The sequence below is a fragment of the Notamacropus eugenii genome, chromosome 4 (assembly GCF_028372415.1).
Source record: "Notamacropus eugenii isolate mMacEug1 chromosome 4, mMacEug1.pri_v2, whole genome shotgun sequence".
In the NCBI taxonomy this organism is placed as follows: domain Eukaryota; kingdom Metazoa; phylum Chordata; class Mammalia; order Diprotodontia; family Macropodidae; genus Notamacropus; species Notamacropus eugenii.
In genome coordinates, this window is record NC_092875.1 from 198,163,054 (window position 1) to 198,179,490 (window position 16,437).

General features: G+C 36.2%; 1 protein-coding gene across 3 annotated transcripts in view; it reads right to left on the reverse strand.

The window, feature by feature from the left end:
• Window positions 1–16,437, reverse strand: part of GPLD1 (glycosylphosphatidylinositol specific phospholipase D1) — a 70,820-nt gene that overhangs the window by 29,629 nt on the left and 24,754 nt on the right. For all 3 annotated transcript variants that reach the window (XM_072603963.1, XM_072603961.1, XM_072603962.1), the window contains 8 exons: window positions 15,871–15,981; window positions 11,367–11,415; window positions 9,841–9,895; window positions 7,694–7,801; window positions 6,974–7,001; window positions 6,737–6,876; window positions 4,974–5,039; window positions 2,873–2,993 (listed from right to left, as the gene is read on the reverse strand). In XM_072603963.1, the coding sequence (XP_072460064.1) occupies window positions 2,873–2,993; window positions 4,974–5,039; window positions 6,737–6,876; window positions 6,974–7,001; window positions 7,694–7,801; window positions 9,841–9,895; window positions 11,367–11,415; window positions 15,871–15,981 (678 nt within the window). The remainder of the gene's footprint in view (window positions 1–2,872; window positions 2,994–4,973; window positions 5,040–6,736; window positions 6,877–6,973; window positions 7,002–7,693; window positions 7,802–9,840; window positions 9,896–11,366; window positions 11,416–15,870; window positions 15,982–16,437) is intronic.

The following is a 16,437-nucleotide window of genomic DNA, read 5'->3' on the forward strand; positions in this document are numbered from 1 at the left end:
ATTTCTCTGCTGAGCAAGTCACAAATCTCCACCTGCCACTTTGATAATTCTAACTGAAGGTCCCGAAGGCTTCTGAAATTCAACATGTTGAAAACAGAATTCATTATCTTCAGCCCCAAATCCTCCACCTTTCCAAATTTCCCTAATACTGTCAAAGGTACCACCACTTTTCCAGTCACCTAGGCCTGACACTTCAGTGTCATACTCGCTCTCTTACTCTTACTCAACACATGTATCCAATCTACTGCCAAATCTCATCATTTTAACCTACACAACATTTCTCTTATATATACACATATATTCATATATATGTATATGTGTGTGTATATATACATATGTATATGTGTATGTGTATATATATATATATATACATACATACATACACACACACATACACACACACACACACACACACACACACATACATATCCTCTTCTTTCATTCATTGTCATAACCCTAGTTTAGGCTCTCATCACCTGTAGCCTGGACTCCCTGCCTCAAATCTGTTCCCACCTCAATCCATCCCCCACTCAGCTGTCAAGGTGATTTCTTTAAAGGATAGATCTGGCTATGTCACTCACCCTGATCAATGACCTCAGCTGGCTTCCCATTATCTCTAGGATCAAATATAAACTCCTCTTTGTCATTTAAAGTTCTTTATAACTTGGTTTCATATTGGAGACTAAATATTATCTGAGCGTCCATTGATTAGATACTGCTGTTAATCACCAAATCAATGATGCTGAAATAGTGAGATGCAGTTTTATTTTGCTCACAGTACAGGTTCAAATGTATACGAGAGTCAATAAGCCCAAATAATCAGCTTCAGTACCTTACATAGATTGTGTATACATGAGCAGAAAAGAAAAAATGGAATTTCGCAGAAAGCAGGAGGGGAAAATAAGGAAGATCTAGAAACAGAAGGAGGAAGATAAGGACATCTGCCAGTTGGTCCAAACCAGAGCTGTGGCTTATCTCCCATCCTTGATTCTGAAGTAGGTATGGCCTTCTAGTTTCCAGGAACTGTTTGGAAACTCAAAGTAGACTGGGGCAGTGTTCTCTTCTGATCACAGTCTTTCCCTTATCTTAGCAAGTGGCAACAGGAAGCCTGAACTAGAAATTCTCTTGTCATACTACCTTTCCCATATTACATGGGAAGGTAAGGTAATACTTTACCTTAGTCCCCTCTGTGCACTCTACAATCCAGCTTTACTGGCCTAGCCATTGCTCCTCAAACATGACAGTCCATCTTCTTCTATCCCCATGCCTTTGCACTGGCTTCTCACACCCTCATTTCCCCATCCCTAAAATGCTCTACCCCCCTCGCCTCTGCTTCGCAGTTTTTAATGGCTTTCTTCAAGACAGCTCAAATCCCACCTTGTATAAGAGGCCTTTCCCCAGTCATTCCCATTGCTGATGCCCTCCACTTTCAGATCACTTTCCATCACTCTATATATAACTTGAATGTACTTAACAATTTACAAGCTTTCTCCCCCATTAGAATGCACACTTCTTGAGGGTGGAGTCTGTTTTTTCCCTTTCATTGCATCCCTGGCTCTTCACCTGATTTATACTAAGCACTTTATAACTAACTGATTGATAGGGCATATGCACACATAGAGCACATACTCCATAAATACTACTAGTTAGCTCTAAACTGACCCCAAGTCTGTAACTGGAGTTAGGAGGGTCTTAGGTTCATGTCCCAATTACAGCACTTAAAGGTGTAAGACTATGGCAAATACATTCTACTTCTCAGCCTCAAGGACTTCATCTTTTAAAGAGTATAATATTTTGCACTTTTAGTGAAAAAATTATTTTGTAAGTCCTCTATTACTACAAAGTCCCCAAGACCGCTCTGGTCTGGATATACCCAAAAGAAAGTGTTCTCCACTACATAAATGCTGCTGTCCTTGTGAGCAGAACAGCAAACATATTTATGTGAAGTGTCAGGTATTGGGAATATAAAAATAAAAGATAATATAGTGTCTGCATGTCTCAAGCTTACATTTTTCTCAGGGTATAAATATGTTCATGGGTAATTATAGTGCAAGGTACAGGGTATGACACGGACAAAGAAGAGAGTGTGATGGTAAGTAAAGATCTTTAGGAAGATTTGAGGAAACAAAGAATATTTTCAGCTTAGAATTGGGAAGGAATCAAGAAAAGTTTCACAGAGCAGGTGAAAAAGACTTCATTTTAGGGTGGACCATATTTTGTAAGCTGTCTGAAATTAGGAACTATATTTTCTATTTCCTTTTTATCTCCTTATCATTCCCCTTAAGACAGGGCACACAATGAGCCCTCAATAAGTACTAGTGACTGGTATTGTATGGAGACTAAACTAGAGCTAGATGAAACCAACCAGGGCTGCTTCTGCCTATCCTGGACCTCCAGGAGTCCCAGGTTCATCCTTTAGGGCCATTTTTGACTATGAGCACCTTTACTATTAGTATCCATTAACTGAGAAAATAACTGAAATTCTATAAACTCAAATTCAAATGCATGTAGATGCTGTTGGTTATTAATAAAATATAAGTTTGTAATTACAATTAATTAATGAAATCACAATGAATAAAATATAAGTTTGTAACAAAATAAAAACTTGTATTTTATTAATAACCAACAGCATCAACATAAAAAGTATTATATATAATATATATATATATATATACACATATACACATACACAAACATATATACCATACCTACGCATATGCATTCAAATAAAATCAAAATGATAAGGCATGGTGGGTACAGGGATGTGTAGACCTCTTGCAATAATAACTCTTGTGCTTCAGTAGGGGTCTTCAATCCATAAGTAACAAGCCATGGTTATAAAGTTTCAATTTATTTCGAGAGAAATTCTTACTTGAGCCCACGAATCCACACTGAAGAAGACGCCTCTTTCTGTGTAACTGATATTTCCTTTAGCATTTTCCGCTAAGGATACATTTAAAGTTGCATGACATTTATTTTTCGGCAGCTTTATTCTGTCAAGAAGAATCAGTTACAAATGATAAGTCTCAGAAACCATTAACTGATTAAGAAATAAAATATCTTGAATAAGTGGGCTAAAGAACACATAATGAGATATTCATGTATTACAAGACTGTAGAGCTTGAAGGAAGTAAGAGAATGGGTCTGCCAGTCATTCCTCTGAGTTTACAGGATCATAGCATTATGAATTTGGGTGTAAAAGGGATCTCAAAGACCATCCAGTCCCACTCCTTTCCTTTACATTTGAGAGAAGTGTGGCCTTGGAAGATGACATGACCTGCCCAAGGTCTTATAGATAAGTAAGATTTGAACTCCAAGATCTCCACAAAAGGAATTATAAAATTTAGCATTAGAAGGGACCCTTAGAAGTCTTCTATTCAACATCTCCTATTTTGTACATGGAACAGCTATATGGTGCAGTGAATAGAGCACTGAGCCTGAAGTCAAGAAAAGCTGAGTTAAAATCTTACTAGTTGTATATCCTTGAGCAAGAACCTTAACCTGTTTGCCTAATGCTACTCCAGTGCCTTTACCAAAAAAAACCAAAAAAACAAAAAAAACCACAAACCTTTATGGACAGTATGGTCAACAAAGAGTTGGGTATAACTGAATGAATATAACCAAATTTTGTACATGAAGTAACTAGAGCCTAAAGAAATAATTTGCCCATGACAACACAGCAAGTTGGCTGCTGGATTGGGAAAAAATTCCTGATTTTCTTTCCCATTTTTCTGTACCATGATACTTCTAAGGCCTCCTGATAACACAAAAAGCTCCTACTTTCAATATATTTTCCAGAGTATCAGAATCCTAAGTGTTCAATGATTAATAAAACTAGAGCTCCTTCTGGATCATTAAAAGTTAAAGATTTGTCTGTATAGGACCAAAAAAAGGTTGAAATGTAAATTTCCATCATACATACTATATTATACCTTGCAGACTTGACAAGTTCTCATTTTTAAGAAAAAAGTTAAACATTTTTGAATTCAAATATTTATCCCAACCCATAATTCTAAATTGCAAGAAATCAGAGATAGGGATTCTCTATTATCATCATTTGTTATCAACTAAGAAGGTAAAAGATTCTCCCTTGAAAAGGGGGAGAGAAAAAAAGTAACAGATATGTTGATGTCAACTAGGAAATGTGAAGGTTAACAATTACCATAGTCCTTGCTAGGAAACACAATGCTCTTACCATCTTGGGATTAAGCAAGTCAATGAGAAAGAAGGAAATTTGTCTTTCACTTTATTGCTCGCATAAGAGGACTAGATTAGAATGAACAATATGATCTTTAAACTGTTCTTCCTTTAATCAATACTCAATTTCTCTTTTAATTCCTCCTGTCAAGTCCTCCTGTCTCCTATCTTTATTTGTTCTTTACTCCACACTTCAGTGGAAAGTCTTTGAAGTCAGAGGCCATAAGCTTAATATCTCTGTGATTTTGGACAGGTCACTTAACCTCCGTGGGCCTCAGTTTCCTACTCCATAAAAAAAAAGGAGACTGAACAAGATACCCTCTGAGTTTCCTTCCAGTTCTATGTCTATAATGCTATGATAATCCAGACCCTCAAATGAAAAGAATTGCGTCAAAGCTTCAAAAACACCATTGACTAAATTCTGGATGTCTCTGACACATCCTAAAAGGCTAAAACTGAATTTCAGACTCCCCCTGTTAAGGGTTGTCATGATGGGTATTTAAATTACAATTCTGTGGGACACAATGCTATCCCATAGATGGCATATAATTTCAGGGACCATAGTGATCAAAATTGCCTCTGGCACGATATTCCTTAGAATACAATAGAAAAATACATTCAGTAAGAATTAGTTGGTAAACATTTTCCATTGCAAGATCCACAAATTGCAAATAGGATATCTGTTTCTGAGCATCAGAGACTCTTCAAGCTCTAAATCTCTGATCCTATGAGTGATCACAAGGGCTGTTAAATGAAAACATCAGGATTCCACTTACCGAAGGCTGCCATTATGTTTGGGACCACATACTATGAACAGAGGATTCTCAGGTAGGGTACAGTTACTGTAGAAATATGCAAAAGGAGGTAAAGTTTTTTCCTATTATCTTCTGAAACATATTTCACTTTCAATTATTTACATTAAGTACTTCAAATTCTCTTCAAAGATTTAGATCAGTACTTTCCAAAGCATAGGCTCTATATGTGTGTCCATTCTTTCCACTATTCCTGTTATGTATTGGTGAAAAAGTGCACTCCTGGTTTTATGGGAGGAATGTTTTGCTACTACTGCTCATGCTGTGCCATTTCAGTAAATGCCATTGCTTTGAACTATGGCAGAGATAACAAATTTTCTGGTGTCCACCTGATCTTGCAAGGCTTGTCAGCAAGATAGCAGATCTCCCTTAACTGTACATGGGCAGTAAGATATGCAGAGACAATATATTTCTTTGATTTAAGGTGATCTATGGGACAACTCAGCTCAGAGAGCAAGGCTGAACTTCTGAACGGAACTCAGAGACAAAGAAGCATGGTTTGGGCAATTTTACAAGTGATACAGAGTAGAATCAAGTACAAAATAAAATCAGAGTTAATTTGATTTTCTCATCTGTTGAATACGTTTAAGCAAACTGAACAGGTCAGAAGAAAAAACCAAGGGCAGAATTCAAGGACAAAGTCATCAGCCCCACTCTCTCCTTCAGAGTCATCTGAGTCCAGCAGCAAGACATAAGTCAAGGCGACTGGTGATGGTCCTGAATTCAGTAGGAGCCCATGGCCTTTTAAACTAAGATCTTTCCCAGATCTCAGTTTGTCTCAGGCAACACCCATTCAATAATTAAAGGTTAGGTAAGAAATGAGGCAAAAGATGGCCTAATTTGCCTTCACTAAAAAGTCAATCTGGGAGGGAAAAACCTTCAGTGCACTTAAAAATATGGTCCATCACATAACAGTTAAGAACACTGGCCCTGCAACATCGATACATGTCTGACTAATCTTGACCAGAACAGAGAGCACTCAGCCTTAACAAGAGGGACTCTACTTCGTCTCAAGATAGTCTACTGCATTTGGGGACATTTTTAACGGTTAAAAAGTTCCACTTTGCAGTCCTCCAGTAAGTCCTACATTGCATTTTATGTCCTTATAATAACCACTAATGTTGATGTAGCACTTAAAGTTTGCAAAGTACTTACATATATATATATATATGTATACACAAACCCAGACATTATATATTTATACGTATAATCACATATAAATATTATCTCATTTGATTCTCACCACAACCTTTTGAAGTAAGTGTTGTTACTATTCTCATTTCACAGATAAGGAAACAGGCTGAGAGAGGTTAAGGGTCACACAGCTAATATGTACTTGAGGGCAAAATTTGGACTCAGGTCTTCCTGACTCCAAGTCTAGCATTTTTTCTATGACACCACAAAGTTTTCTTACCCATAATGTTCATCCGCTGGTTTTGGTTCTACCTGCTAAAGCTAAGCAAATTAAATCTAATTCTTCTTTCGTACAATAAGTTTTCAAATACTTGAAGATGATAACTATGTACCCCTTAGTCTTCTCTTTTCCAGGTCAGAGACACCCACTTCTTTTAACCAATGCTCACACTTACCACCCTCCTTCTGACAGATTAGATTATGGCTATACCATATTATGTAATTTTTTTTTATTCCTGAGGTTAGCTGAAATTCCGAGAGAGGAAAAAATGATCTGGACAACACAAAGCACAAGAACCAAAATAATACCTCACCTGGTCCCATTATGTAACATGTAGCTTGTTAGATGAAACATATTGGTGGTCCAGAATGCCATGTCATCCAGTCCACCAAGAAAATAATCTTGGAACTGTTCCACCAAAAATGGGGACTTTTTTGCAAAATTTGGGTAAAGCTATATAAAAAGCAGGCAAAAAAAGAAAAAAATTAGGTACTGGTCTGGCATCCATCAGACTCTTAAGAAAGGGTAATATATTTATAAAGAAAATTACCTTGGAAAGAACCAACCTCTCACCATACCTGTAACATAAGTTATAATGAAATGAAAATTGTGTTTCCTACAAAGATATAAACCAAATGATGAAAATAAAGCCCCACTAAAATGTATCCATTCTAAAAGATTAAAAACTGTAGTGTGCTGATAAATATTTAACAACCAACTCTTAGATGATGAGGGGGGATGTACCTACAGTATATTTTAAATTTAATCTACATTATTAATATTTTCTCCACCACTTTTTAAAGTCTAAACAATCAATAAAACTATAAATGAAGCACTGGTTGGTAGTGTTCGCCTATTTCTAGTGTATAAATGCTTACACTGAAAATTTAACATTAAGCTCTTACAAGCTGGTTTGAACAAGCTGTAGCACACCCTGTCTATGCAAATCCAAACAGCTAGTGTTACCAATGTTACCAAGATAATGAGATAATGAGATAATAAGATAATTAGAAATGTTTTCAAGGAAGTATATTATCATAACCTACTAGGTGGAGCCCCTGCCCCCGTGAGGGTTTTACAGGAAGACACAGGCTAGAGAGAGAGACAGACATGGATGGATTGTGATAGGCGTCACTGGAAGGAGAACCCAAATATATGAGGTCACAGATCCATCAAAGTTTTGTAAATATTATTGTAGCAAATCTGCAAGAAAACCAGGTGCTATTTTTTTCTTTAAGTTTTAAGAAAGAACTCTCTGCATCAAACTTACAATTCTAGGAACTGAAGATACGAACAGTCAATTATTGCACTTTTTGTTATGACTTCCTTGCCATAGAGCTGCTGGTAGATTCCCAATAGGTCTTTGACAGGTACATACCTAAGAAGCAGATCAGAATCTATGGAAAATGTGCTTTGATTTTCTGTTTAAATTAATAAAAGTTGGTTAGATATAATCCAACCAAAATATTTGATGGAGTACATTTTAGTAAAAGAAACATTTGGGAAGTTCTACAACTAAAATTTTCCCAGTGCAACACTAGAATTCAAGGGCTATTTTCTCTTTTGCTTGTTTTTTTAATGAATTTTTTCTGCACTAGTTGTTGAGTGGAATAAGCTGTTACAATAAGTTTCCTAGAATAACATAACAAAAAATAATTCAATGCCCCTAAATCCCAATTTAAGAGTCATTGATGAAATCAACAAATTTTGTAGTAACAACTACAAAGCTAGGTTTTTAGTTTACTGGATAAACTAGAGGACTGGAGCAGTGATTTCGCTGATATGAGGGACCCCCATAAGAAAACTTCACCTACCAATGGAAGTTGATACCTAATGTCACACAGACAGCATGTGTCAAGAAGTGTGACTTGAGCTCAAGGCTTCCTGACTTTGAGATCAACTCTCTATCTGCTAAACCATGTTGCTTCACTATGCTACACTTTTTTCTCATATATATATATATATATATATATATATATATATATATATATATATATATATATACATACACACACACACACATATGTATCGATGTATGTATAATTTTTGGAATAAAACAAGTATTTTCATAACACAGAATGATAAAAAGGATGATTGTACATGAAACTACAAATCTATTATATACAAGTTGCAATTCCTTTTAAATCTATAATAAAGTTATCATGTAAATTTCCTTTTTTCCTTTCTACCATTAGACACAAATAGGCATATGTGTGTGTATGTGTGTATGCACATGTACAAAATTATTTCATACATACTTCTATTTATCAACTCTTTCTCTGGAGGCAGATAGTATCCTTTATAGCTAATCTGAGTATTTACATGACTTATTCACTCAAAGTCATTCTTAAAACAATATTGTTGTCACTGTAGACAATGATCTCTTCATTCTGCTCATTTCACTCTTCATTATTTCGTGCAAGTCTATCCATGTTTTTCTAAGATCACTGAGCTCATCATTTCCTATAGCACAGTAGTAATCCATCACAATCATATACCAAAAACAAAAAGGTTTTTCTTTTTTTGTAATCTGGAATTACGCCCAGAGAGTTATTAAACTGTCTATACCCTTTGACCCAGCAATACCAGTACTTGGTCTATTTTCAAAGATGATTAGGGAGAAAGGAAAGAACCTATATGTTCTAAAATATTTATGGCAGCTCTCTTTATGGTGGCAAAACGCTGTAAATTGCAGGCATGCCCATCAATTGGGGAATGGCTGAATAAGTTGTGGTATATGAATGTGACAGAATACTATGCTACATTTTAGATCACAGGAATTACTTAAGTTAGATTCCGAAAACTTTTTTTTTCATATCAGACTTAGTAGGGAGTAATCCTAAAGCTTAATTTCAAGTCATTTCAGCATCTAAGGCAAAAATTGTGACTAATAAAAATTGATGTTAATTGGAATCATAGAATTTTAGAATTAGAAGGGATCTCAGAGGTTATCTTGCTCTACTCCTACTTGAAGCATGACTTTTCTCTAATAGATTGCTAAAAGTGGTGATCCACTGAAAATGGGACACTCACTACCTTTCAAAGCAACCCATACCACTCTGGGACATCTTTATTGGCTTTTTTAAAAAAGTTTTTCCTGATATTAATATTTTAAAGTTCTTCCTGATATTCCTGAAATTTGCTTTTATGTTCTTTCAACCCCATTGGCTTTTGTTGTCCACTTGGGCCAGGCAAAATAAATCTAATCCCTCTTGACCATGACAATATGAAATATTCAATATGAAAACAGTGGTCATGCTCCCTTTATGTCTTTATCCAGAGTATCTGAAAAATAATAGACTCTGATCAACACCAATTTTTGCTTTTCAAAAATCCAAAATGCAGGAAAGGCTCCAGTTATAGCAGTTCTAAATTCCCCTAAGAAAGCAAATATCTGAATACACACGATGCTCTTACCAGCTCCGCCCAAGGTAGTTAAAATCAAGTTCAAAATGGCTCAACACATCTCCTCCTACAGTGTGAGAAAAATAATTCATGTATACTTTTAACTAGTGAGGAACAAGATCTAGCATACTTTTTGCTTAAGCCCTGCTTCAAAACATCTGTTCTATGAAATCTGAACACAGGACTTAAAGACAGGAGGACCTCGATTTAAGGATTGGTTCTGACACTCAGCAGCCTAACTGTATTTAAGTTAGCAGTCTAATTGTGGGCAAGACATTTAATCTCTCAAACGTATGTACCATGTACTATTTACTTTCAAAGACTCGTGGCAAAACAAAATAAAACAAAACTTTTTTTTTTAATTTTAACTATAAAAAATTAAATTTAAAAATTAAAAAATGTTTAAACAATTAAATGTATGTTGAATGGAAGAAGAAGAAGGGACCATGAAAAGAAAGTACTTTGTAAACCTTGGCAAGTCACTAGTAGGTAATACCCAAAGAGGAAATTCCGTTAATGAAGATCTGCAACTTTTTTGCACTTTATACCTTTAGAAAGTTGCTGAGGGCCCTAGGAGGTTAGAGCCTAGTGGTTAAGTGTCAGGGCTCACGCAGCCCTTAAATGCCAAGGACAGGATTTGAAGGCAGGTCTTCCAGACCCTAAGGCTAATTCTAAAACTGGCCTGTGCAACCTGAGGCCCGCAGGCTAGCCATGTAGAACACCAAAAGATTTCTGTAAGCTCCTGAAAAATGTAGAGGAAAGCATCTTCTACATTTTTCTTGGCCTGGCCAGTTGAAATCCTTTGGCATGCCTGTGGGCCATAAGCGACCATGGGCTGCAGGTTGTACATACCTGCTCTAAAACACTTTGTAAGTGTGATTTTTATTATTTTTTTATTATTATTATAATTTATTATTAATATAATTTATTATTATTTTTTTAACAAATGAGGGAATGACACCTCACATTGCAAAAGATTTTTCACTTCACAAAAAAATTTATCATGATTTCTTTACATAGAAACTTCCAAAGTGTGTGCATCTATATATCGTCATCAGCTACTTGATGGAAAAGTCGAAAGATAAGAAAATGATTGTTGTTATTATTTACAATAACAACTGCTTGCATTACTGTAGTACTTTAGAGTTCATAAGGCACATTCCCCACACAAAACTTAAGCAAACAGAATAAACATTATTACTCCCATTTTATAGATGAGTAAACTGAAGTTCAGAAAGGTGAGATTTGTTGTTGTTCGGTCTTTTCTTCAGTCATATCTGACTCTTTGTGACCCCATTTGGACTATCCTTGATGGAAATATGGGAATGGTTTGCCATTGCCTTCTCCAGCTCATTTACAAATAAATGAGTAGCTGAGGCAAACAGAGTTAACAGGGACTTGCCCAGGGTCACATATTTGGTGTCTGAGGCCAGATGAGTCTTCCTGACCCTTGCTTGGTCTGGCACTCTGCCCACTATGCTACATAGCTGACTATGATAAAATTGGGAAAATGTAAATAAATGCAAATAAAACCTTACCAAAATCACCAATAGGATGAGCTTCTTTGTAAGAGCCATGAAAATCAATCTGAAAAATAGAACAATGAATTATAAATAAGCTATAACAAGAAAAATAAACTCAACCCAGACAAAAGAACAATGGGGATATGAAAATACAAAATGAAGTAAACAGAAGGTCCTAGGATGTATTGACTTGGTTTTTTATACAATATCAATTTGTTTTAATTTTGAAATATTTTTTCAATTATGTGAGAATTTTTAAACATTTTTTAAAATTTTGAGTTCCAAATTCTCTCCATCCCTCCCACCCTTTCTTCTCCCCTCAATAAGAGGACAAGCAATTTGATCTAGGTTATACACATACAGTCGTACAAAGCCCATCTCTATATTGGCTATGTTGTGAAAGAAAACACACACACAAAAAAAAAGTTTTAAAAAGTATGCCTCAATCTGCATTCAGACTCCATCAGTTCTTTTCCATTATAAGTCCTTCAGAACTGTCTTGCATCATTGTATTGCTGAGAATAGCTAACGTCATTCATAGGTCCTTATTGTACAGTGTTGCTGTTACTGTGAACAATATTCTGGTTCTGTTCACTTTACTTTGTATCAGTTCATTTAAGTCTTTCCAGGTTTTTCTGAAACTACCCCCACACGCACTTATCATTTCTAATAGTACGATAGTATTCCATCAAAAATCATATATCATAACTTGTTTAGCCATTTTCCAATGGATGGGCATCTCTTTAATTTCCACTTCTTCGCTGCTACAAAAAGAGCTACTACAATTTTGTACAAATAGGTTCTTCCCTCACCCCCCTTTTTAAAAATCTCTTTGAGATACTGACCTAGTGGTATTTCTGAATCAAAGGGTATGCACAATTTTAGAGCTCTTTGGGCATAGTTCTAAATTTCTCTCTAGAATGGTTGGATCAGTTCACAACTCTACAACAGTGCATGAGTGTCTCAAATTTCCCACATCCTCTCCAACATTTATTATTTTCCTTAGGTGTGAGGTGGTATTAATTTTTCTTTTTTTTAAGAAAGCAGCTGTTTTTTAGAGGCAGCTATTACACAATAGGTAGAGCACTGGATCTGGGGTCAGGAAGACTTGAGTTCAAATCTGGTCTCAGACACTTACTAGCTGTGTGACTCTAGCCAAGTCTCTGTGCTTCAGTTTCCTCATCTGTAAAATGGAGATAGTAGCAGCTACTCTCAGGGTTGTTGTGAGGAGCAAATGAGGCGATATTTGTAACGGACATCACAAACTTTAAAGTACTATAACAATAACACCTCTGATTATTATGGAATATTAACAGCGAGGTTAGTAGTGAAGTTCTATCGCGAATTATTTTAGTTTATCTATTTTGTATATATAATATAAGTATGCCTACATACATACTTATATGTACAGCTACATAGATCTATAGTGGGTAAGCAGCACTCAGGTTTAGCCAAGACTGTGGTTTTCCCAATAAGGTATGCCGGCACAACTCTCTCTCTCTTTCTCTCTCTCTCTCTCTCTCTCTCCACAATACACACACACACACACACACACACACACACACACACACACACACATACACATACACATCTGTTGCATGGACATAGATACACGAGAAAATTAAAGAAAAGATGTGTGCCTGCTAAATACTACCTTGGGCAAGTCACTTGACATTTCTGAGTCTCAGTTTGCCCATCTATACAATGAAGGGGTTTCAATTAGATGGTTTCTAAGGTCCCTTCTCATTCTAAATCTGCAAGTTTAAAAGTCAAAGGATGAACTTGGAAACAATACTTATCCAGAGGAGACTTTTAAAGCTAGTTCATTAGGTAAGGGTGTGATTTTTATTTTCAAGTTAGCTCATTTTTCATCTGCAAAAGTATTTTTTTAATGGAGAGAAAGTATCAGGTTATCATCTCTTTGATTAAAACATATGACTGAAAGCAGGGAAGGAAAGGGAAAGGGGCATAAATAGTCTGAGTGTGAATCTATCTTCTCAAATGCTATGTGTGGTTAGAAGTAAGCAATTCCATTCTATTTTTTAAATTATATTTATATTTGTTATCAGTGTATTTTGGTTACTAGGCCCTTGTGGATGAATGTTATCTATATTACAAAGACTTACACTTATATATTTAATCAATCAATCAGTAAACATTCATTAAGCACCTACTATTTGCCAGGTACTGTGCTAAGAGCTGGGGATACAAAAAAGACTTCAAGGAGCTTACAATCTAACGGGGGAGACAACATGCAAATGAATTTATACAAAGCAAGCTATACGCAGGATAAATAGGAAATCATTGAAAGAGGGGAAAGCACTGGAATTAAGAGGGGTTGCCACAGACTTCCTGTAGGTGGTGGGATTTTAGTTAGAGGATTTAAAGGGAACCATGGAAGTTAGTAGTCAGTAGTGGAAGAGAGCATTCCAGGCATGTAAATCAGCCAGAGAGAATGCCCAGAGCCAAGTTAAGAGATAGAGTATCTCATTTGTGCAACACCAAGGAAGCCATTGTCACTGGATTTATAAGTATGTGGCACAGAGAAAAGTATAAGAAAGACTGGAATGGAAGGAGAGAGTTAGGATTATGAAGGGCTTTGAATGCCAAATAGAGTATTTTGTATTTGCTCTTGGATACAACAGAAGCCACTGGGGCTTACTGAGAAGAGGGATGACATAGCTGGACCTGTTTTAGGAAAATCACTTCAGTGGCTGAATGGGGAATGAATTAGAGGGGAGGGAGAGAACTGAGGCAGGCAGACCCACCAGCAGACTGTGTGTGTGTGTTTGTCCTTTGTTGCCAAAGAAGACCATGCTATCAGAGAAACGATGACATGACTTGTACTTGACTTTGTTTTGAGTGAGGAAGGGCTGTGCAGGTCACCAGCCTCACTTCTCCTCCAGTGCCATGTGAATCCAGTGACCAGATATTCATCACGATGACTGGAGATGGCCCAGGATGAGGCAATTGGGGTTAAGTGACTTGCCCAAGGTCACAACAGCTAGTGAGTGTCAAGTGTCTGAGGTGAGATTTGAACTCAGGTCCTCTGACTCTTGCACTGGTGCTCTATCCACTGCACCACCTAGCTGCCCATGACCAGTAGACTCTTGCAATTGTGATCACATGGGATACAATTTTGTTCACTATTGAAGACCCTTCCGACCCTTCTCATACTATATGACTCGACAATGTTTTTCCATAAATTATTCACCTAATAAATTAATAAATTTAAAAATAAATAAAAGATTCACCTAATCTGAGGAAGGAATCCTTCCTCAGATTCTTTTAATCTTTTGAGGATCCCAAAGTACTACTTGGTTTTCCATTGTCTCTCATTCTCATTACATGCCCAAACGAAGTCCTTTTTCTTTTTTAAAATTTATTTCATTTTTAATTTATGAAATAAAACAAGCATTTCCATAACACAGTATAATAAAAAAGCTGATTGCACATAAAACTGTAAATCTATTATGTACAATTTGTTAGTTCTTTTAAATATATAATAAAATTATCATGTAAATTTCTTTTTTTTCCTCCTTCCCCTCCACTCCACCCTAGAAATGGCTACCATTAGACATAAATAGTATATATGTAAAATCAGTCTACACACAGTTTTATTTATCAGGTCTTTCTCTGCATGCAGACAGCATCTTCCTTCATACGACCAAACCAACTCCCTTCTGAAGCATATATGTCCTGGATGGTTTTTTTTTACACCACTATCTGTGGGCAATCATTGTGAATAATATACTGGCTGCAGCAAATTTAAAGCCACCACAAGCCTCTGCGTTGACTTTTAAGTTACACATCACATTGATCTTTCTGAGGTTATTGTTATGGATGACCTGGAACCACATAACATCACTTCTTCCTACTCAATTCTGAGCCAAATCCTGAGCTGCCCATCTGCAGAACCTGCCCTAGATATATGTAAGTATGGACGTTTGTTTTCAAATTGGACCTGTGATTTCAGTGGTATAAGAAACTTCTAATGAAAAAAACTTCTACCAATACAGATCTGGCAAGTTGCCTCGGAACACTAAAAACTCAAATGACTTATTTAGGTTCACACAACCAGAATATATATGAGGTGGGATCTGAACCCATGTCTTCCTGACTCAAAAACCAGTTTTCTAGACATTATGCTGCACTGCCTATTTATGAATACACAACTGAGTTTGTGCACACACACACACGTACACACCTGCATATCACACTAGGCTGGCCCAAATGACAAGAAGCATAGCATATGACAGAACGCCATGGTTGTACATAATGCTGTGTAAGCAACAGAATTGCCTTCCAGTTACTTAGAGTTGGTTAACTCACAATTTCCTCTCCAGGGTACGCAATAAGACCCAGTGAAAAGAGCTAAAGTAACAGGTTATTGGTTTATTTAATTTATCGAAAAGCTTATCCCATAGGCACTATTAGCACTGCCTGCTGAGAAGGAGGTCTGATATATAATCAAAAAATAACAATATCAACGTTAGCAACTATTAAGATGCGTACTCACTTCTCCCATCGTCTGCAAGAATCCTTGCTCAATGCCCAGGCTATGCCAGCTCACATCGGCTACCATGTGTGACATAATGCCAAATAGGAAAGCCACCAATTTCTCAGTATCCTGCCCAATAACAAGATAAATGCATGTGGTAGCAAAGATTAAATACAACTATCCAAAACATTTAATTAACTGTACGTAGGACTGTGCTAGGTTCTGGGAGGCACAAAGATAAATAACAGCTGGTATTTATATATTTTGAGGTATTTTAAGGTTTGAAAAGTACTTTACATGTATTATCACATTTGATTTAAAATAAGACAGGGATTTTATCCTCAAGGAACTTAAAATCTAGTAAGAAGTTTTAAATCATTAACTTGGCTTCATTACATTTCCAAGACTTGATTCAAAAGCCTATGGCAGGCGCTGTCTTATTCCTAAACTATCAAAAAACATTTGGGAGTCTGTTTTAAAAAAATTATTCACTACTTCAAAATTACACTAGAACAAATATTACTGGGATAAAATTACTGACTGGCATATCACATAAATTTATTACTATTTGAAGATCATTCTTAC